The sequence below is a fragment of the Panthera tigris genome, chromosome B1 (assembly GCF_018350195.1).
Source record: "Panthera tigris isolate Pti1 chromosome B1, P.tigris_Pti1_mat1.1, whole genome shotgun sequence".
NCBI lineage: Eukaryota > Metazoa > Chordata > Mammalia > Carnivora > Felidae > Panthera > Panthera tigris.
Window position 1 is genome coordinate 192,056,086 of NC_056663.1, and position 22,959 is coordinate 192,079,044.

The window sequence follows — 22,959 nt, forward strand, 5'->3', positions numbered from 1 at the left end:
CTCACATTCAGCCCACACTTAGGGGGGATGGCACCACACTTTGGAGCAAAGAGTGAAGAAATCTGGACGGTAGCCGCGGTCTTGGCTGGCTTGATTGGTGCTTCCAGCCTCACAGCAATGAGTGGGGCCGCCTCTCATGTGTGATTTGCCTTCCCCCGCTTTTTCAGGAGGAAGGTTGAGACTGTTTCTTCCAAGCTCTCCCTCGGGCCTCCTGCCGTCTCTCTCCTTCCCTGGCTGAGGCCCGGTGGTGGCCTCACCAGGAAGTCAGCTTTTCTTACCCGCTGAGCCTCTAATCCTTCCAGCTGCTGTGCTCCCTGCCCCTCCCTTAGCAGCAAACAAGATAAGATGGGCGTGTGGTGAGTGTGTGTGCTGTGCGTATGTAAGTTTCAGGCATGTATGGAGCGTGTTAGTGTGTGTGGTAGTCGTATGTGTGGTGTGTGAATGTGTAGAGTATCAGTGTGTGATGTATCCGTGTGTTAGTGTGTGTTATGTGGATGTTTTGTGTAATGTGTGTGTGTGTGTGTGTGTGTGTGTGTGTGTGTGTCAGTGTGTGTGCATGCCTGCCCGCTGGTCTAAAGGACGGCGGCCAGCCTGAATAACACACACCGTCTCCTCTCCCCTCTCTCTCCCGCGCGGGGTGGCCCCGGAGACCCGTCCAGAGTGACCTGCAGAGGCCAGCTTGCTTCGTGTCTTTCTCATCTGTCCTCTCTGGAGACGACGGGAAGGTGGCGCAGAGCAGGCCCGTGTTTGAGCGTACACGCGGGTGGCTTCCAGTCAGGACCAGTGAAAGGCTAGAGCCTGCAGCACCGAGGACGGGGCGCCTGCAGCAGCCAGGCCTGGAAGGGCCAGTGCAAAGTCACCAGGGTCCTGGTGTACCCGTGGGTGCGATGGAGCCCGGACGCGGAAGCCCATACGGGGTTAACCCGGTTGGTGCCGGGAGCCAGAGGGGCTGAGCAGCCTGTGATTAGATAGAGAGAGTGTTCGGGGTCATTCTGTTGGGAGCTCTGTGCAGAAGTAATTGGAGTGGGACGGGGCTTAGAAGATGAGGCAACATCCAGGGGATTAAATTCGAATTAACATCTTTCAGGAACACTCAGTTCCTGAAATCCCACCTTTGTTTGGAGCTTTCTTTGACTTGGGGGAATGCAGGCAGTGGGGCCTCCGGCCCCTTGTGCAACGCGTCACTGTCTGGACCCCCCTTCCACCCTCTCACGGTGTTTCAGGAGCACCCTGCCCTTACTCTGAAAGTTACTGAGTGTGTATCTAATGTACAAAATGGTACGCGATCAGGGCGTTCCTGACCCCAGTTCAGAGACTACGAGCACAGCATCCCAGGTCTTCGGGTAGGTTCTGTTCTGGTGCTCCCAGTTCCTCGCAGTGGCACCAGCCACACCATCATTTTGATTTATATCCTGCAGCACTTACTGCGTCTGACTCTGTGCCCTGTCCCGCGTTCCCGGGAACAGAAACACAAAGGGACAGGGTCCACTTTGGAGACCTTCTAGGTCTCGTGCCCTCACTAGACACTGGCTTGGTAGCTGCTTCTAGAATTCCTGTTCATTTCTCCCGCCGACCCTTGGGGCGGGTGCCCTGTCTCTCATCACTGGGACCCCCAGTTTCCAGGTAGTGACTTGGCAGCAGAAGTTTCCATCACGATTACCCAGTGGACGTGTTAGAAAGATAGATTCCAGTGTCATCCAGCCTTAGAGAGTTTGGTTCCTGCCCTTGAGGCCTTCTAGTTTGGGTTGAGGGTGAGGTGGAGAGGGGGATGCCTGAAATAAGGTCAGTGAGCAAATGAGTAGAATAAAAGGCAGAGAAAATGAATCTTCAGAGGTACGGACAGCAACAGCAGCCTGGAGAAAAACAGTCTATGGCAGGAGGCCTCTGGACCCCTGAGACACAGGGCTCTTTAGGAAGGGTGTCCTGGTGTCCTGCTCAGAGCTTGGGCTTTCAAGGCAAAGTCCTGGTTTTGAACCGTGGCCCCACCATTAAAACAGCCATCACCTTGGGCAAGTCCCCGGGAAGTCCTCTCTGTGGTTGTTTCTTTATCTGTAAATGGGGTCCAGCCAGCACAGCATGTAGAACGTTGTCCAGAACATAGTAAGTGGCCGGTAAGTGTCAGTTTCTAAGCCTTCTCTACACCGTAGGGTGTTTCTTGAACCCATAAAAGGTCTGTGTTCTGCGTCTGGCCCCTGGGGAGGGACCTTCTGGCTTTCTTGCCCCAGCAGTGCTAAGCAGGCTCTGTGTTTGCCTCCCACACAGCGGATTAGGCAGAGTGCTGGCTCTAAAGCTTTGCAGGGAAGGTCCTGGGGCGGGCAGGCTGCGTGCCAAGTCACTGCTGCCCTTCTCTCCCACCAGGGATGGTGCCTTGAGCCACGGAGCCAGACCCACACCCACAGAAGGCCCTTGGACGCGGTTCACTGCATGCCAGCCCAGCCAGGAAAGGGAGGACTCCTCACACCCCGGGCTCTCCCCGCAGGAAAAGGAACGCAGGCTCCTGTCTCACCCAAGGCTTCCAGAACCTCTGAGACAGGAGGCCACTAGCTCCACCTCATGCGTGGGGGACCTTGCTAGCGATGGCCCTCCTCCTCGGCTTCCTGCTGCTGCTGCTGCTGGAGCTCTGCGGGAATACCCTCTCCCTGGGATCACGGTCATCTACAAAGGGTACGGAGGTCTTGGAATTGGAATTGCCTGCCACGAACTATGAGACCAAAGACTCCTACAAAGCTGGGCCCATTGGCGGTCTCTTTCAAATCGTGCACATCTTCCTCCGCGTGGTGCAGCCCAATGATTTCCCCGAAGGTGAGTGCCCGTTGCATAGAACAGAGAGGACTTGTCCCCAAACACGCTGCCGTGTGCTCACACGATATTGTTTGTTAATAACGATATAGTAAGTATGTAATATACTCAGCATTTTAAAGCATGAGATTCAAAGTGATTGGACTGCACAGGAGCAGAAAGTATTGAGACAGAAGTTAAGAAAACTTGCACCAGCTTAAATAGACTGTCAGGAATGTGATTATAAGAAATGAAATCAAACTATGTTGCTAAGTTGGTTTTCCAATTCTTGATCTTTCTTCCCTCCCTCTTTTTTTTTTTTTTTTCCTTCCTGGTTAGAGCAATGACTTACTCTCCAGTGCACACTGCACGTAAAAATGAGGGTAAAAATGCAAATTCTTTGACATCAAATAAGTTAATAATTACCTCTGGTGGCTAGACCTGCACTTACAAATTGGCCTCTCCTCCACCCACCACAAAGTGCAATTTCACATTGCTTGGGACAAAGACAGGCCTGACCCAGTGTGTTTACCTGAGTAACTGTTTGCTTCAGTTCCAAGACCTTACGTGTGAGGAAAGGAAGGATGGCTCCTTGTTGGAGCCTTGATGGCATGGCGCCTCACACTTCGTGAGGACCGCTGTGTTTGTCCTACTGCCTGTACTCAGAAATCTGCGGGTATGTGTTTTCAGGAATGAGATTATGAAGATTTAAATGGTCTATGGGAAGTATGTGCTATTAGGGTTTGGCAGTCTAAATATTTATTGACTTAATATTAGATCTCTTCTAGGCTTGTTTTTTAAACTAAGAAGATTTGAACACTATTTTTACCACAATATACAAATTAAAAATTTGTGGTAATCATTATCATCTTCCTTAACTGGTTAGCTGTTGTTCATAAGAGAATTGTGTGTGTGTGTGTGTGTGTGTGTGTGTGTGTGTGTGTGAGTGAGTGAAAGAGAGAGACAGAGACAGAAAGATGGAGAGAGGGTGAGAGGGAAAGAGAATGTATTTAGTGGACTTTAACATTTGTTTGTATTATGGGCATTGGTAGATTTTCATTAAGACACATTTATATTGGAATTGTTTTGGATTGGGGCACCTGGGTGGCTCAGTTGGTTAAGCATCCAACTTCAGGTCAGGTCATGATCTCTCAGTTCACAAGTTCCAGCCCCGCGTCGGGCTCTGTGCTGACAGCTCGGAACCTGGAGCCTGCTTCGGATTCTGTCTCCCTCTCTCTCTGCCCCTCCCCCGCTCATGCTCGCTCTCTCTCTCAAAGATAAATACAAACACTAAAATTTTTTAAAATAAAAAAAAGAAAATTTTTTCATTTATTTATCTTAGATTAAGCAACGGAAACAGTTCGAAGTGTAGTTCTTAATTTTTTGTTAAGTTTTAATTCAATGAAACAAATCACTCTGGGCCCTATCGTCATTGAAGAGAATCCTAAACAAATACTACTTACTATTTATGTCCCTGCTTAAGAGACTAAATCTGGAAATCCAAAAGACACAAGTAGAAAATAAACAGTTTATTTATTAATATTGGATACAAGTTCACTATTCTTAGTAGATACCTTTTCATTTATTTGTAGCGTTGGTGTAAGTATTACTGAATAAACAAATACCTACTAACGTTTTTAGTCTTAGCTTCTTTGCTTTTTATGCAAAAGGAATAGAATTCAGTTATTTCATATGAATTTATAGTGACATCTTCAAAAAGATTGTGAAGCATCCATGTGTTATTAAGGCATATCATGTAATTAGTTAATCCTATAATCTCTTTCCATATGTTGCTTTATTTTGCTTCCTCTAGATTTCATAGGGCAGCTTCTTCGCACTTAGTTTACAAGGGAAAGCCATATTTTTTAAAGTCTTCATTCAAACAATCAGGTCAAATGGCATTTTGCTTCCAATGCATTCTAAGATTTTGAACTCCAGCATCATTATTAGTCTAGAAGGAGGCGTCTGAAGAATTTAAATCCTGCTGTAATCTGAGGGTGTTAGCCTTGCTTGTCCCTTGACCTTCATTAATACTTATTACTTTGGAAGAAGAAATTCCCAAAAGTCTCAACAGGAGATCAGAGCAGACCAGCAGTGCCCCTTTCAAAAAACAAAACAAAACAAAACAAAACAAAACTCTTTAGGTTCCTTAAAGAATATTATATTGAATTTCACAGGTGACATCATGGAGTGTTGGTTTTTTCCCACCACCCCATTATTTAAATTTTTTCATCTAGTTACTAGATTTCATAATGGTCTCAAAGTGTCCATTAGGTGCTTTGTCACATAAAGGACAAATACGAGACACATTTTTTCCTGCCGGGGCCAGCGCATTGCATGAGCACCAGATCTTAGGCAGGTGTCTTCATAATTGAAGATATAAAACAACAACAGTGGGAGAAAGAGAGAGAGATAGAGAGAGAAAAGGAATCCTATTTAGTAGCTTAACTAATGTGAGGCATTAACCGAAACAGATGACTTCAGGACAGGTCTTCTATAAAATAACATCCTCGCAGAAAAAATTATCCCCTAGGTATCCTCTTTCATTTGGAAGAGTAGAGTGATTTATTTTTTATTTATTTAAAAAAATTTTTTTTAATATTTATTTTTGAGAGAGAGAGCACCAGCAGAGGAGGGGCAGAGAGAGAGGGAGACACAGAATTTGAAGCAGGCTCCAGACTCTGAGCTGTCAGCATAGAGCCTGACGTGGGGTTCGAACTCACAAACCGTGAGATCGTGACCTGAGTCGAAGTCAGACGCTTAACCAACTGAGCCACCCAGGCGCCCAAGAATGGAGTGATTTAGATTCAGAGTCGGGGTCCAGTGCAGGAGTGGGAGAGAAAGGAGGACCTTCCAGCCTGGGCTCCCTTTTTTCATGCCATTGGACTGGGAAGTTTTCCACTTTACCTCCTGTGTCCGAGCAAAACAGCATACTACATTTTGCATTTGCAACTCTCTAAAGCAAAGCCTGGGTTATAGCCTTATAAATACAAGATGGAAGGTCTTGTTTAGCTGGGACTTGAGACAAAGGCCTACTTAACTTCCTGGGCAGACCAGAAATACAGGTAACTGCCATATGCCACAACAGAATATGCCCAAGAACCTGGTGTGGGTACTTCATAAATACCTGCCCTGGTCTGAAGCTTCAAGAAGGATACTGAGTCTTGGGTTTGAACTCACTAAGAAGAGAGCGATGGCTTACATTTGGGAGGAGTCACTTGTCCATTCATTCAACTTAGAAAGGGTGTCAATGGCAGGATGACCAGGGGGAGTTGAGGGAAGGGTGTTCTAGCCATGGGGAATAGCATGCCCAGGGAGTGGCGGAGATAGTGGTTCAAGGGGGACCCATGAGGTGGGTATTCATGGAATAAGTCTGCGAAGGTCAGAGAGCCAGAGCTAGAGGATCCTGACTGGCAGGCTGGGGAGTTTTGTAGAGAGAAGGAACCTAAATCAGCATGAGCAAAGGTTTCACTCATTTGGCAAGCATTTATTGAGAGCCCCTGCTTTCTGTTATATACCTGTTAGGGGTTGTGAGCCAGGGTGGAAGGGGAATTGAGTTTTGGGAAAAGAATCTGATAGTGGCTGGTAGGAGACGTATTAGGGAGGTAGAGGTCCAGAAGGAGGTAATAATGGACTAACTTAGCACAAGGCAAAGGTAATGGGGAAAACAGAGGCAGGATCCATTTCATGGATTTCATTTCAAAGGACTTTGGTTCAAACATACTCTTGCCTATTACCTACCGAATGACCTTGGCCAAGTTAATGTTCAGAACCTCTGTTGTCATAGATGTATTATGACTGTAATCATACCTTGCTTTATAGCTTTGTCTGTGAGGCCGTATGTAAAGCCTATGTTTAAAACTGTGGCTGAAAGGCGTAGATACAAATCCTCAATCAGTGTAGCTGCTATTAATATTATTTGAGAGGAAGAATTGACCAAATTTAATGCCAAGATTGATGTCGAAAAGGGACGTGGGAAAAGGATGTCTCCAGGAGGGATCATTAAAATGTCCTTGCTGCTGCTCTATCAGGAATATTCTCCATGGAGTTGCCTTGTAAGAATTAGTTCCATTACTTTTGAAGCTTAGTGGGCTGTGTCTCCTGGTAAAGCCCCACAGTAGCAGAATGGGGTCTAGAAGGCAGGGCTTGGGTGCAGTGCTTGTCTACTGAGTGGTCTTTACTCCTCCACAAAAACACTCACATCTGTTTTTGTTTCTTTGTTCTTCCCTGCTGTCCCCAGTATCTGCTGTAAGGCGTACTTTGCTAAGTGTTAGCTCATTTGACTCTCCCAACAACTTTGGGAGGTAGATGATGGTGGAACTGGTGGTCCTATTTCTTTTCTATTCTATTCTATTCTATTCTATTCTATTCTATTCTATTCTATTCTATTCTATTCTATTCTATTATTTCTATTTCTATTTCTATTTCTATTTCTATTTCTATTTCTATTTCTCCTTCTATTTCTATTATACCCATCGCTAGAGATTGGAAAGCTTAAGTCAGAAGGAGATGATATATTCAAGGTACACAACCATCCTCTGGCAGATTGAGAAACCCCTGTCTCCAGGAGTAGTTATTTCTCCTATATTCCACAGCCTACCTTGTGGGTAATTTATTTCCCTTTTACTTTACCAAAGTGCTTTAAAAGTGTCTGCGGGTCACTATAAAAAATGGTAATTTTTACACACTAAAAGCGTGTGCTGCAGAAGATCATCTGGTGTGGATGCTGACTAGTGCCTTTTCAGTTTCATGTGTCTGTGATGAATTTGGCAAAAATCATGACCCAGATCAGAGCTATTCTATTGGAGCAAGTGGAAAAAAAAAGCATTCTCTGCTTTTATTTTTATAGAAAGTCTCTAAAATTATTCTCTGCTCTGTTTTGGTGTATTTTCAAATGGGACTTTAGGCCGGTTGACCTGTTTCTAACAGTGTTCTGGGCTAATCTGATTTGAGCCTGGGATTTGGTGCGTGCCCGATTGGAGCTGGGTGAGCAGGAGGCACGGGAGGAGGGAAGAGTGCATCTGAGATCCGGCAGGTTGTTCTAGTGAATGGGAGTTCCCTCCATCCCAGGTAACAGAAACCTGTTAGCTGAAGGAGTCAAAAAAGAGTTTATCACCAGGACTCCAGGTTTCTTCGTGGCACCCAGCCACCAAAGACTAGGTCTCACCTGGGGCCTCCTTGCCTCCCACCTTGACTCTTCTCTGCACACAGCCACTTCATACTTCGCCTTCCCATCCCCCTCCCTCTGGGTTCTTCCACTCTTGCCCTACTCATGGCAGAGAACCAGGATGCCAGCATCATAGATTTCAGGCCAACTTCCTGGAGAATGGTTGGGAGTTCTTCTCTTTAAGTCCCCAGCCCCAATTCCAGTCCTGCCTGGGCCAGTGACCAACCGTGGACCCACTGAATAACAGTGGCCAGCCAGCATCACAGCTCATGGTCCTGTGCTGTGAGCCGTCAATTTACCCGTGGCATCACAGGTAGGGTGGTGCTTCCCGGGCAAGAGGATGGCTGGGTGGACGGCCCAATAGTTGTGTCTTGGCCAATGTCCATTGGGAATCAGGATGTTGTATTATATCCAACACCTGTGTGTTCTTACTTAATTCAGACAAAGCTGGCATTGTCTTCTTTAGATCACATGACTTGTATTGGCAACGGGCCTGGCCATAAAAAAAGGTCATTGAGGGAAAGAACTAATATCTAGTGATCCTTCCTTCCTGGCGTCATTCAATACATTGGGCAGTCTACAACTGTCATCGCTTTCCATCCTAACGTTTATAAGAGCAAACAGCTATGATGTGCCCACTTTCCGGGATTTGAACAACTCAGTAACTCTGTGAGCTAGGTACTCTTCTCATTTTACAGAAAAGGGAGCTGAGGTCCAGAGAATAACTCACTTGTCCGGCATCACACAACTAGTCAGTGGCAGAGTAAGATTGGAATCCAGGTAGGCTGGCTTTATTGTCCAGGCTCATAGTCACTGCCTGTATTTGCTGAACAGCAACTCAGGAGACTCAGGGACTGTTCCAAGGTTACACACATTGATAGCTAAGTGGTTAACCCAGGATTTGACCCAGGGCTCATGACTTGTCCTCCTCCCCCTGCCTGCCACCTCACCGTGCTGCACCATGTCGCCTCTGCGGAGGAGCTCTGCTGTACAGATTGCATTTACATGTCCCCAGTGACCTGTGGGGCAGGGTTTGGGTGGGAGGCGACACGTCCATAGACTATGATGGGCACGACTCTAATCCATTCTACACGTCTTCTGCTTCATAGAACAGCTTTTGCGCTAACCTAAAAATCTAGTCTGGTTGACTATATTCCTGTAACCTTGTCTACAAAGTGCTGCTGGAACGTGCTCCTGACTTTCTGTGTGTAAACAGAAGAGGCAGGCTCTGCTCTTCGGGGAAATGTGTGCCAGTCCCACAAAAGACACAAGAAGAAAATCTTGCTACACTTCTGGTCTCTAGCGATGATGTCCTTTTAGGAAGCCTTCAAGTACATGCAGGAAATGAGAGCTTAAGTATGAATGTAAATAAAGATAGGCCACCCCAGCAGCTGCTGGATGAAGCTGGTGCGGTATTAAATACCACTTGTCCACAGGCATTGAGCGGGAGAGAAGTCCTAAAATTTGCACTTGGAGAAGCAGCCGTAAAGTGCGGCCTGTGCTGGGAAGTCAGTGCTGGGTCAGAACCGCAGAGCAGGACGGACGTTAGCAGCAGAGACGAGAGGCCCAGCCGGCCTGCCATGTATCCTCTGCTTGATGGGGATCTAGATTCGGAAAGGAGCCCTACACTTGAGCCGTGGTGAAGAAGTCCCATCCTGGAGCCACTGCCTGGGTTTTAATCCTGGCTCCATTGTTTACTAGCTCTGTAACGTTGGGCCAGTTACTGAAACTCTGTTCCTTAGTCTTCCCTCTGTAAAAGGGAGAGAATAATCAAGGTACTTTTGGGGGCAACATAATTCCTAAATAAATCATGTTTGTGAAGCAATTAGGACAGTGTCTCATACACAGTAAGTGCTAGGTGTGTGTCGAATAAGATAGGAGTGTATAAAATTCATATTCATTAAAAGCTTTTGGGGCGCCTGGGTGGCGCAGTCGGTTGGGCGTCCGACTTCAGCCAGGTCACGATCTCGCGGTCCGTGAGTTCGAGCCCCGCGTCAGGCTCTGGGCTGATGGCTCGGAGCCTGGAGCCTGTTTCCGATTCTGTGTCTCCCTCTCTCTCTGCCCCTCCCCCGTTCATGCTCTGTCTCTCTCTGTCCCAAAAATAAATAAAAAAACGTTGAAAAAAAAAAATTAAAAAAAAAAAAAAAGCTTTTAAGTTAATGTCAGATTTGGGGTGGTCACATGGACAAAAGAACAAGTATTTATTTGACCCCCAACTGTATTGGTTTCCTAAAGCTGCCATAACAGATTATCACAAACTTGGTGGCTTAAAACAACAGAAATTTATTCTCTCATACTTCTGAGGGCCAGAAGTCCAAAGTCAAGGTATCAGCAGGACCACACTGTCTCTGAAGGCTCCAGGGGAGAATCCTTGCTTCTTTCGGCTTCTGGTGGCTCTAGGTGTTCTAATCTCTGCCTGTCTTCACATGGCCCCCTTCTGTGTCACTGGCTCCCTCTTCCCTTCTCTTATAAGGACACCTGTCATTGGCTTTAGGGATCACCCTATATCTAGGATGATATCATCTCAAGATCCTGAACTTAATTAGGTCGGCAAAGACCCTTTTTCCAAATAAGGTCACTTTCACAGATTCCTGGGGTCGAGAGTTGGACATGTCTTTTTCGAAGGCTACCTTTCAACGAACACACACCCATGACAGACTTCTTTAGTCCTCCGCAAAGTCTCAGCAATATCAAGTAATGTGGCCAAGGTCATATTTCTGAAAAATGGAACCAGATTCAAACCTGACTGTTTGATTTCAAGTGCTCACGTTCTAATCCTGCAGATAGGTAATGAGCTCCTACTGGAGGCCACGCCTGGTGCTGTTTGGCAGAGATGGTGTAGACTGGGTTTCTCTGTTCTCAAAAGACTAACATTGAGTGAGGAGACCACCATCTGTTGTTATGCAGGGCATGCTTGTCCTTGATCAGTGTCAAGTGTCAATAGTGGGCTCTTGGCTGTCCAGAGGAAGACTTAGTCACGATGGGGCCAACGGAAGGCTTCATGGAAGAAGTGGCATTTGAACTGGGCCGTAAGGGTGTGGAAGGGTTCAAGAAGCAAAGGATAATGTCCCAGGTGTATAAGCAGAGGCCTGAGTGATGCAGGTTGAGACGGGGCTCACAGGATGTGGCCTGGATATGAGGCTAGAGCCCTGTTTGCCTGAGAGATGGCCAGGCCATCAGCCTGGGGAGATGCCAACACATCTACCTGGGGATCTGCTGACAGTGAAGGGTGAGCATCGCTCAGTAAACCTGTCCCCCCGACCTAAGCTACAGGAAGGAGGCCACAGGGAGGATGCATTGTCCACTGAGCCTGTTCTTGGAAATTCTCAGCTACACTTGGACACTAGTGGCCTAGCTTAGTGCTACCCGAGGCATGGCACTTGGAACAAGAGCCTCCATATCGCCTGGGAGCTTATTAGAAACGCCAATTCCTAGGTCCCACCCCCTATCTAGCAAATCAAAATCTTTCTTTTAATTTAAAAATTACTGAAAACATTTTTTGTGTTGAAGCATAATATGCATACAGAAAAGTGCCCCTAAATCTACATCTTGATGACTTTTCACAGACTGCATATATCGGTGTAATTAGCACCCAGATCAAGGAAAAGAACAAGGTCCCAGAAGAACCCTGTCTTGTTTCCTGCTCATTGTCTCCCAACTCATCCCAAGTGTAACCCCTCTTCTGCCTGTCAGTAGCATAGATTAGTTATGCCTGATGCAACACAGTATGGCCACTTTGGTTTTTGGTTTCTTCAGCTCAACATTTTATTTGTAAGATTCACCCAGATTGTTACATGTAGTTGTAAATATTATTCTTGCTTTTGTATACTATTTTATCACATGAACAAACAGTTTTCCAAGGTGATCTAACAGTCAAATCTTCTTTTCTTAATTAGTTAATTATTTTTGAGAGAGAGCAAGTTGGGGAGGGGCAGAGAGAGAGAGACAGAGACAGAGGATACAAAGCGGGCTCCGCACTGTGAACGCAGAGCCCGATGCAGGGCTCGAACTCACAAATGGTGAGATCATGATCGGAGCTGAAATCAAGAGTCAGCCAGTTAACCGACTAAGCCACCCAGGCGCCCCTCCTTCTGTCTCTTTTGAATTTATAGGATACTCCTCTATGTCTTTTTCTTCCTTGCAGTTTGTTTGCTGAAGAACCTAGTTACTTTTCCTTTAGTATTTCTTACAGGTTGAACTTGACTGGTTCCATTTTCATTGGTGTTCTTAACATGTTTCTCTGTCCTCTTCATTTCCTGTAAACCAGTATTCATAAAGATCAGATACAAGTTCATTTGGGGCACAAAAGCCATTTATAGATGATATTGTGTGCATACGGATACTATCTGTCTGATTGTCTTTCTTTTTATGATGTTAACAGCATTGATGATCACCATCTGGTTTCATTCATTCATTCATTCATTCATTCATTCATAATGGGTCCAGCCCTTTCAGTAGTATTTGCAAACATGCTCTCAAGTATCAAAAGTTTTGATACTATTAACTATCAAAACTCGTAAGAAACAAAATGGAATACCTTGCATATTCTGTAACTGCACCTTTTCACTTAATATATTTCATGGACATCTTTCCATACCTGTTCCTGTTTGGGTGTTGCCCAAACTAGAAAGGTTTTTTAGACAAGGAACTGGAAACATTTATTCCCCAACCTTTTGATGTAGAGCCAAGACTGAAAAAAATTTTTTTTACCATGAGTTAATTGTTTGAAGTTTCCTGATTAGTGTTTCTGATATAAATAGCAGCCAAAATGTATCCTCCATAATTTTTGGTTTCTTTGTTTTGATTTCTTTGAATTCAGAGAAAACACTTAGAGTTCATAGTTGTGTATTTTTAGTTTGTTTTTTCTTCCCAGACTTTTAAAGTTTACTCACACATAATGTCATCCAATTGAATGGTGTTTATTAAGTCTTTATAGAACATTTAGTTTTCTATGCTCAATTCTTTTTATGTGCATATTTTCTCAGTTTGTATAATATTTAATTACACGTTGAACTTATTACACGTATAAAGAGGTAGAAAGAAGCTTGGGAGCAAATTGGGTGTTACGGGTTGAATTGCTCCCCCTGCCCCAAAGTGATATGTTGAAGTCCTAACCCCTGGTACCTCAGAATGTGACCGCATTTGGAGATAAGGTTCCTGCAGATGCCAGTAGTTAAGATGAGCCTCTAAAGTTATATGACTAGTGTCCTGAGGAGGGGAAACTTGGACACAGATATAGACAGAGGGAGGGTGTCATGTGAGGACCAGAGGGATGCTGCCACAAGCCAAGAGACCACCAGAATCTAGGAGAGATGGAGAACAGACCCTTCCCTAGAGCCTTCAGAAGGAGCATACTCTTGTCCGCTCTTTGATCTTAGACTTCCAGCCCCCAGAACTGTGAAACAAAACATTCCCGTGGTTTAAGCCACTCCATTTGTGGTATTTTGTTGCAACAGGCCTAGCCAACGTATCCACCCGGGAAGTCGATGAGTGAACTGTTGGGGGGGGGGCGGGCAGTGTATCCAGCAGAGGTGGTCACTTCACGGTGAAGGACAGCGAACAGCCATGTTTTTGTGGAAAGGAACTGATGGTGAGGTAATCTGGTCAGCTGGAAAGGAGAAGTTAGCTCCGCAAATCTCTACTGTGCACTTATACATACATCTGAGTCACTTTAATTCATGAAGATTCAACAATATGTTCTGCAAAGGAACAAAAGGTCGAAATGTTTGTGTCTCTCCACCAATCTACAACCACATCACGTAGTTTTCACCTGAAGGCCTTACTGCCTCCATCAGCGCTTAAAAGAAAAACTGGCATGGATGGTTGAGGCCAGAGATTTAAGGGATTTTCAGAGATAATTCCTCTCTATCTGCTTTTTGTTCACTGGTGTCCCTGCCTGATGCGAGGCCCCAAGCCCCTTCAAGATCAGACACCTCATTCTCTCCCCTCCCACCCTCCACATGCCTCCAAGCAAAGTCCTGTTGTTTCTTTAAAAACCTTCCCCACATGATTTGTATTCTGGAAATCTGGAACCTCTGACCTCATTATTTTGTCTGTACTATCTCTGTATCACTTTCTCACTGTGCTACGTGTTTAACACTGCCTTGCGATCGTTTGCAGTCCTAGATGATAAACTTATTGATGTCGGCAGTGCCTGGCACATCAGAGATCCTTCATCATATCTTGCTTTTGTTCTGGGATTTCTGAATTTAAAAAAAGATTATACTTTTCCTTCCCTACCAAGTTTATTTACTTGACAAAGGTGAGTATTTGCTATGTGTAGTTTCTTGAAATACTGGTGTCATGATGATACCGCTGAGCTATTATTATACAGTAAAACCCTCAGGGCCATGTGTCTTTCTAGAGTGTGTTGCTCTCCTTTGAAATTTTCTTCTATAACTTCCCTTACTGTCAGGTTTGCAACTTTCTTCTTCTTCTTCTTCTTCTTCTTCTTCTTCTTCTTCTTCTTCTTCTTTTTTTTTTTTAACATTTATTCATTTTTGAGAGTGAGAGAGACAGAGCATGAGTGGGGGAGGGGCAGAGAGAGAGGGAGACACAGAATCCGAAGCAGGCTCCAGGCTCTGAGCTGTCAGCACAGGGCCCGATGCGGGGCTCGAACTCACAGACTGAGAGATCATGACCAGAGCGGAAGTTGGACGCTCAACCGACTGAGCCACCCAGGTGCCCCATGCAACTTTTTCTTTTGTTTTTGCGTTATCAGCTGTTAATGCAGCTCTGCTTTCCAGAATCCTAATGCTTCATTTTATACACTTGAGTTGCAGTGGGTGACTCCATTTTTCCTGTAGAATTCAAGGTGCATGGGCTGTATGATAGCTATATATATTTCGGAGACTTAATACTTTATTTCCAAGGTTACTGGTTTTTTGCTTGTTTGGGAAAACTCAAGTTTATAATGTTTTAGCCAACAGGATTTTCAAACTTAACAGCAATTAAATATCTGTGAAGGCCTTGAGGTTGAGGAACATCATATGTGATTCAGACTAAAGGTGACAAGGAGTCCTGGAGATACTTGAACTGAGAAGGAATAAATATTGAATTAAATCTAAATCACTATATGGGGCCAATTATATTCATTACTGTCAGGCCCAGTATTTGTTAAAATAATTTGAAGCTAAATTTATTTTTAAATGTAAAGGCAATATGTACACATAAAAAGCAAATAATATTCAAAGGTAAGGATTGTTAACAAGTTTTGTATGCAGCTGTTCATTCATTCATTCATTCATTCAGTCAGTCAGTCAGTGTGTATTTTATGAGTGCTTATCAAGTACCAGGCTGTGTTCTGCACTCTGGAAAAAAAAAACATCCAAAAAAATGTTTTACACACACACACACACATACAGACACACACACAGTTTCTTAAAGGAATTATTCAAAATTTTCTTAGCCCCTTGCTTTTTCAACTTAACATAGCTGATAGATTATTCTAGACATCCGTTTCATTTCTCTTTAACTTCACAAAATGCAGGAAAGTACAGAAAAAAAAATAATGAAACATTGGTAGTTTTCTTATGCTCCCAGATTGAATAAGTAGTCAGATTGTTTTGAATAAAAGAAAGAAAACATAATTGACACAATCGGAATCCCCTTTACATACCATCGCTGATCCCATTCCCCTCCTGCCTTCCCTCCTTTGCTTCTCCACGGAAACTCGTTTCCTCTCAATGCATGGTTTTATGTTACTCACTCCACATACCCAGAGAGTTTTGTTTTGTGTGTGTCTTGTTTTGTGTCTGCTTATTTTTTTGGGGGGGCGGGGGTGTTTTTTGTTTGTTTTTGTTTTAATTTTTTTTTAATCTTTATTTATTTTTGAGAGAGAAAGAGAGAGAGAGAGACAGAGTGTGAGTAAGGGAGGAATAGAGAGAGAGGGAGACACAGAATCGGAAGCAGGCTGCAGGCTCCGAGCTGTCAGCACAGAGCCCGACGCAGGGCTCGAACTCACAAACCACGAGTTCATGATCTGAGTTGAAGTCGGACACTTAACCGACTAAGCCACCCAGGCGCCTCTGTTTTTGTTTTTGTTTTTACCTACTGTTAAGTTTTGGGTTTCTCTTCACGTTGAAACCCATGGATTCTAATGCATTCATTTGAGCTGTGCAGACGTCCCATTGAATGAGTAAGCCACGTTGTGTTTATTCTGTCCTCCGGTGATAGTTTTTAGTCTCTTCCTCATCCTGGTAACTGCTGCAGTGCTCTACTGATTTGACGGTGCATTTCACTGTTCTTGGTGGATGCTTGGGTTATCGGGTCTTTTTGCTACTCCAAACACTGCTACAAAGACCACTTTTGAATGTTTCGCTTTATGTTCCTGAGCAAGTAAATCCAACAGGAGGAACCTCTAGATGAGGAGTTACTGTGACAAATGGTATGTGTATTTAAAATTTTGACTGATATTACCAAATTGTTCTCTAATTTGCATACCCATTTGCACTCCCAGTATTAGGACCAGAAAGTGCTTGGTTACCCACACATTTTCCAACTGTGGTTATTAAACCTTTTATCATAACAAGTGTGACATGTTATAGGAAAAAAACATGATTCAATTTGTGTCTCTCTAATCACTGGTGAGTCATAGCCTTTTATACATTTTTATTCCATTTTTCAAAGAACTTCCTGTTTTTGCTTTTGCTTCTTTTTCTTTCTTTTTTTTTTTTTTTACATTTATCTATTTTTGATAGACAGAGAGAGACAGACAGCAAGCAGGGGAGAGGCAGAGAGAGAGGGAGACACAGAATCCGAAGCAGGCTCCAGGCTCCAAGCTGCAAGCACAGAGCCCAACGCGGGGCTCGAACTCACAAACCGCGAGATCATGGCCTGAGCCGAAGTCGGACGCTCAACCGACTGAGCCAGCCAGGCGCCCCTGCCTTTGCTTATTTTTCAGTTCAATTACTGGTGTTTTCCACTTTGATTTGTCCCAGTATCTCACTGAATTTTAAAAATACTTAATTTTTTGAATAGGTAACATATTTACATGGCTCAAAACGTCAAAGTACAAAAAGATACACAACGTGAGGCTTCTGTCCCCTTTTTGATTGTCAGCCACCCAGTTAGCTTCTTTACAGGCAATCGCTGGTCTCAGTCTTATGTGTCTATTTGTGTGACTGTGTCTTTTCAGATTTATTTACTACCTATACAAGCCAAAAAGGACATTTGTGTCTTTTCTTCACAAATGATAACATATCATTAGGCACCTCGCTTTTTTTAGGTTTATTCATTTATTTATTTTGAGAGAGAGAAAGAGAGAGAGCAGGGGAGGGACAAAGAGAGAGGAAGAACAGGGATCCCAAGTAGGCTCCCCATTCTTGGTGCAGAGCCTGCCACGGGGCTCAGTCCCACAAACCATCAGAACACGACCTGAGTCAAGAGTTGGACACTGGGGCGCCTGGGTGGCTCAGTCGGTTGGGCGTCCGACTTCAGCTCAGGTCACGATCTCGCGGTCCGCGGGTTCGAGCCCCGCGTCGGGCTCTGGGCTGATGGCTCAGAGCCTGGAGCCTGCTTCCGATTCTGTGTCTCCCTCTCTCTCTGCCCCTCCCCCGTTCATGCTCTGTCTCTCTCTGTCTCAAAAATAAATAAACGTTAAAAAAAAAAAAAAAAGAGTTGGACACTTAACTGACTGAGCCACCCAGGAGCCCCAACGCTTTCTTCTTAAACATACATCTTGGTCATTATTTTATATTAGTATATGAAGATCTAATTCTTCATCCTTTTTTTTATTGCTGTAAAAATAGACCGATGCTTATTAGCTCATTTCCACCATTTGGCTACCACAAACACTGTTATGTGTCACTTTAATTACCTCATAAATGTGCAAGTATCTATGGAGGATATACTTCTAGAAATGGAAATGCCAAGTCAACATGATATTATGAATTTTCGCTTATAATAGATGTTGCCTAATTGCACCCCAAAAAGGTTGGTCCAGTTGAAACCTACACTGGTAATGCAAAAAAAGAAAAAATCTTACTGATGTTGTCTAGTGTCTTATATAGGTGGACATCACCTCTGTATTACATATGTGCAAATAGAGGCTCCAAGAGAGGAACTCACTTAGCCAGGATCACACAGCTTGGGAGTGGGCAGAGCAGAGGTGTGGACTCAGATCTGTCGGGCTTCAGGATCTTACTCTTCTTTAAATTTTTTTTTTAACGTTTATTTATTTTTGAGACAGAGAGAGAGAGCATGAACGGGGGAGGGGCAGAGAGAGAGGGAGACACAGAATCGGAAACAGGCTCCAGGCTCTGAGCCATCAGCCCAGAGCCCGACGCGGGGCTTGAACTCACAGACCGTGAGATCGTGACCTGAGCTGAAGTCGGACGCTTAACCGACTGAGCCACCCAGGCGCCCCTCTTACTCTTCTTATCTTGCTCTTAGGCGAAGCTATTGCATGATACCTTTTAGTGGGATCAAACATTGCACCTCATGGAAAATGTTCTGTACGCTCTACTTGCAAGAAGTCTAGAAAGGATAAGAAGTAGGATGACTTTAACTTTTGATATGAAGGTCCGGTCCAGTTATCACTCCTGGATGTGAGAACATTTCCAGGTGCCTTTTTAGACACCGCACAGCTTGTTTTCCACATCAGTCTTCCCTGCCGCAACGGGAATAAACTTCAAAACTAAGGACTGGCCTTAGCCGGCTCCCTGCATGTTTTTTAAATGAAAAATGCGGGGGTCACCTGGGTGGTTTGGTTAGCTAAGTGTCCGACCCTTGGTTCCAGCTCAACTCACGGTCCAGGAGTTCAAGCCCGGTGTCAGGCTCTGCATTGGTGGCATGGAGCCTGCTTGGGATTCTCTCTCTCCCTCTCTCTCTGCCCCTCCCCCCTCAAAATAAATACATAAACATTAAAATAAACCATTATGTTTATTTTGTTCAATCTATTTTTAGTAATTCTTCCCTTCTGCATTTGGAAGTCTCCTTAATTTTCTAATTTAACTTAAATTTTTTTTTTAATGTTTATTCATTTTTGAGAGACAGAGAGAGACAGAGCACAAGCTGGGGAGGGGCAGAGAGAGAGGGAGACACAGAATCCGAAGCCAGCTCCAGGCTCTGAGCTGTCAGCACAGAGCCTGACGTGGGGCTGGAACCTACAAACCATGAGATCATGACCTGACCTAAAGTCAGACGCTTAATGGACTGAGCCACCCAGGTACTCTTCTTCTTTACCTTTTTGACTTAAACATTTCGTTATTTCATTTTTATTCTCATTTCCTAACAGATACATTCAAATCTATTAAAGATAGTTTCAGCTATATCCTGTGATTTGAAATATAGATGTTCATTTTTAATTTCTAATAATTATCTTCTGAGTTTCTCTTTTATCCCATTGGACTCATGTCAGTTGAGTACATTTTACCTTTTTGAAAAGGAATAAAGGACACAGGCTAAGTGTGAGTTGTTCTGGTCCGTTTATTTTTAAATGCTCCAATGGTACCTTCTGCCGCTGCCTGGGCTCTGTTCTGAGCTGTGAGCTGTGCCCCCTGATGGCTGGTGGTGAGCGCTCCTCTCACACATCTCTGCTCTTTGCTTTCTGGAACTTACTGGCATTTCTTTGGTTACCAGCTACCGTCAGGATGTTGTTAAGGCAGCTGTTGATGGCGTCTCAGCGTTTCCTTTTGGTGAGAGCGCGTGGGGGAGAAACCTGCTTTCTAGGCTTGAGTTTTTCCCGAACAACTGGTCTAGGTGATTGCAGGTGGCTTCTGGGCATTCTAGAACAGTGGCTCTGCCTCTGGCCACTGGTACAAGAGCCTCCCGTGTGCCCTTTGCCTCACGTCATCCTTTTCCACGAATGCCAAAAGCACGTGGGGGATGGAACCACTGGTCAGAACGTCTCTGTCCACAGGGAGCTAAGGAGTTTAGGCTTCTGTCCCTGGCCTGGTTCCTCTTTCTTCTTATTCATGCTGTTTTATAGGCCAAATAAGAAACCCTAAAGGCCAAATTTTTCTTGAGTGGGATTAAGAAAAATAAGAACTACCTCATTTAAAACTAGAGGAAGAAGGTTGGAGAAGACCCCCAGGGCAGCAGCTTAGGTGAAAGAAGTCTCTAGAGCTTTGCAGGGAGAGTAGTGGTTAGCTTCCAGATTGCAGCTTGAGAGACAAGGTTTCTGTCTGTGTATTCATTCTGTGGGGAGGAAGCTTTGTAGTCCACACTGGGAGCCGAAAGGTGGTGACAGAACTGTTTATGTTTGTCTGGCATTTCTTTAGCAGTTTTACATCAGGCAGGAACCAGTGAGTTCTTGAATTTTAATTTTAAAATATTTTAATTTGATGGGGTCGCTGATTCAATGGCACAGGTTTATTAATTGAGAGGAAGGCTCCCTTCAAACCTGATTTGGAATTAAATAGCCTCGTATATCCTGGGGAAGAGGGGGTTGTATGTTGTAATATCCTCTTGGAAATTGGCTGACCCAGAAACTCAGCCTAATGAGATTTGGACAGCAGGCTGCTCGGAAAGGAATTATTGTGACATGCTGTGTTTAATGCCGCCACGTCTACTGGGCTCCAAAATGACTGGATGCCCTGGGTGCCTATGTTGCAAGGAATGACATTTCTCTAAAGAGTCAGTCCAGGTATAACTCATGCAGTAGGAGTAAAGCTAAGTAGAAATGAGTATCTACTGTGAAAGTCAAGTCAATAGCTGACTTCAGAAATGAGTGCCTCTTAAGTATCCCATTACAATAACAGGGACAGACCGGTCTTCTTGAAGACCGGTCTGTTCGCTGGTAAAGCCAGATGTTCTACTGTGAACATATGTGTCGAATCTGTCCACTTCTCTGTGTCAGCACGGTGCTCCCCTAGCTGAGGCTGCGCATCACTGGGACCATTGCAGTGGCCTCCCGACCACTCTTCTGCATGGCTTGTTATTCACATCACTCAGGGCTTTGCTCAATTTCATCCCCTTGAAGAGATTGTCCCTGGCCAGCTCCCCACTCCCTTACCTTGCTTCATTTTTCTTTGTAACACGGATCTTGGTATTATAGTAAATCCTGGTTTATCTTGCTTATTAGCCTCTAAGCATCTTCACGGAGGGGATGTTATTTTGTTCACCTCTTCAACACTGTATCCCCAGAGCCTGGGACAGCGCATAGGATGTAAATCTTGGTTGCATGCGTCAGTGGATTTGCTCTCGCATAGCCCACCCGTTCGCTGTGTCGCAGTCACACTGGCCTAGACGGTTCCTACAGACAAGTTACTTTGTGACACCAGTGCCCTTGCACCTGCTGTACCTCCCACCTGCGTGCTCTACATCCTGTTTCTGGGAGGCCAGTTCCTTTGTATCTTTGCGATCTCTGCCCGTGGTTCCTCCTCAGTGGTGGTCCCCCGACACAACACGGCAAGCCTCCTCCTCAATTATTCTTCTCTGACTCTACACCCCCAGTTTCACTCTGAGAGCTCCTCACCTTCACTCTGTGAGCACCTACTGCCCTGCGTCGTAGACGCCCCCTTCCCCCCTCCTGCCACCTTGATTCTCTTCCTACACAATTCCAAACCTGGATGCACCATTTTCTCAGGCTGCTGTTAGAGCCGCTCGCTGTGCCTGCTGGGCTCACTTTAAATGTATGTTCGAGAGCACGTTCCCATTTCCCACTTACCTACTTTCTCTCCTCTTCTCCAGTTTCTACCCTACACCCTCCTCCACCAGCCAGTGACCTCAGAGTCCATGGAGAAAACGGATGGAATCACATAGAAACTAATTACACCCTCCCTACTTTTATTTCCAGTTTTTCACTCAGGGTTATCCAGGCATTTAGAATTCTTTGCCCCAAGAAGAATGATTATTAGTGGAAAGATCTGATCATTTTCAGTTTTAGAAAGAATTACCAGAAGGTCCTGTGATGGTTTATGCCACCACCCGTAACGTGTTGGGCATTTTTAAGAATGAATTAATTGCAATGGGTATAGCATGTTAGTACTTTAATATTTATTTCTGACTACTAGTGAGATGGATGGTGTTCCTATGTGTTTGTTTCCCTTTGGGGGAGTTTTTCTGTGAAATGCAGAGTTCGTCCTTTTTGTATTGATTCCATGACATCAGAAACCCTTTGCCCAATCTGTCTACTGGTAATTGCCATTAGACCATTTGGATTTAGAGAATTTGTCATGTGGGGAACATCATCTGATCAGAAATCATCATCCAACCTATTACTTCCATTGTATGGATAAGAACACTGAGGACCGGACATAGGAAGCTTGCTTGTTTAAGCCGGTACAGCCAATGAGAGCTGGTAGGATCAGCAAGCAGGAAAGGGGACAGGGGATGTTGTTGCCTGGGACGGTTCTCAGCACGTGGGGAGGGGGAGGAAGTGCTGTCTTTGTTGTTCAAAACAGATTCCTGGTTCTTGGAGCACAGCCGGAGCTTTCATTGAATGACTGTGCTTCAATTGACTTAAGTAAGCGAATTGCATAATTATTTGCGATGTCATTCATTGCTAATGCAACAGACACACCTGTATTTATTTCCATCTTGCAGGTAGAATACATTCATACAGAGTACACAGAAACAGAAATAAAACAAGTATTCGTTCTCCCATCCAAAGATAACCTCTGTTTACATTTTGGTCTAATGTTTTCAGACTTTTTTTTTCCTAGGCAAAGATTTTTTTGTTGTTATTGTTTTTATATAGCTAAAGTCACATTTTACCCCATATAGGATGGAAGCATGAAGTTATGACCTAGAAGAAAAACAGAAAGGGGTGCCTGGGTGGCTCAGTCAGTTAAGCGTCCGACTCTTGGTTTCGGCTCAGGTCATGGTCTCGTGGTTAGTGAGTTCGAGCCCCACATCTGTCTCTGTGCTGATGGCATGGAGCCTGCTTGGGATTCTCTCTCTCTCCCTCTCTCTTTCTCTTTCTCTCTCTCTCTCTGCCCTTCCCCTGCTCGTGCTTTCTCTCTCTCTCTCTCAAAATAAATAAATAAACTTAAAAAAAAGATGAAAAATAGATATTTAGATCATCTGGTTTCAAACCATTTACCCGTTGGTCTCTTGCGTATGCAGATTAC

At 44.6% G+C, this 22,959-nt stretch overlaps 1 protein-coding gene across 7 annotated transcripts in view; it reads left to right on the top strand.

The window, feature by feature from the left end:
- The window catches only part of PROM1 (prominin 1), a 133,760-nt gene that overhangs the window by 27,078 nt on the left and 83,723 nt on the right, over nucleotides 1–22,959 (top strand). For 6 of the 7 annotated variants that reach the window (XM_042984895.1, XM_042984892.1, XM_042984893.1 and 3 more), the window contains one exon: nucleotides 2,359–2,802. The exons of the other annotated variant lie outside the window; for it this stretch is intronic. In XM_042984895.1, coding sequence (XP_042840829.1) covers nucleotides 2,577–2,802 — 226 coding nt within the window. In that variant the 5' untranslated portion in view covers nucleotides 2,359–2,576. The remainder of the gene's footprint in view (nucleotides 1–2,358; nucleotides 2,803–22,959) is intronic. 7 annotated transcript variants of the gene reach the window in all.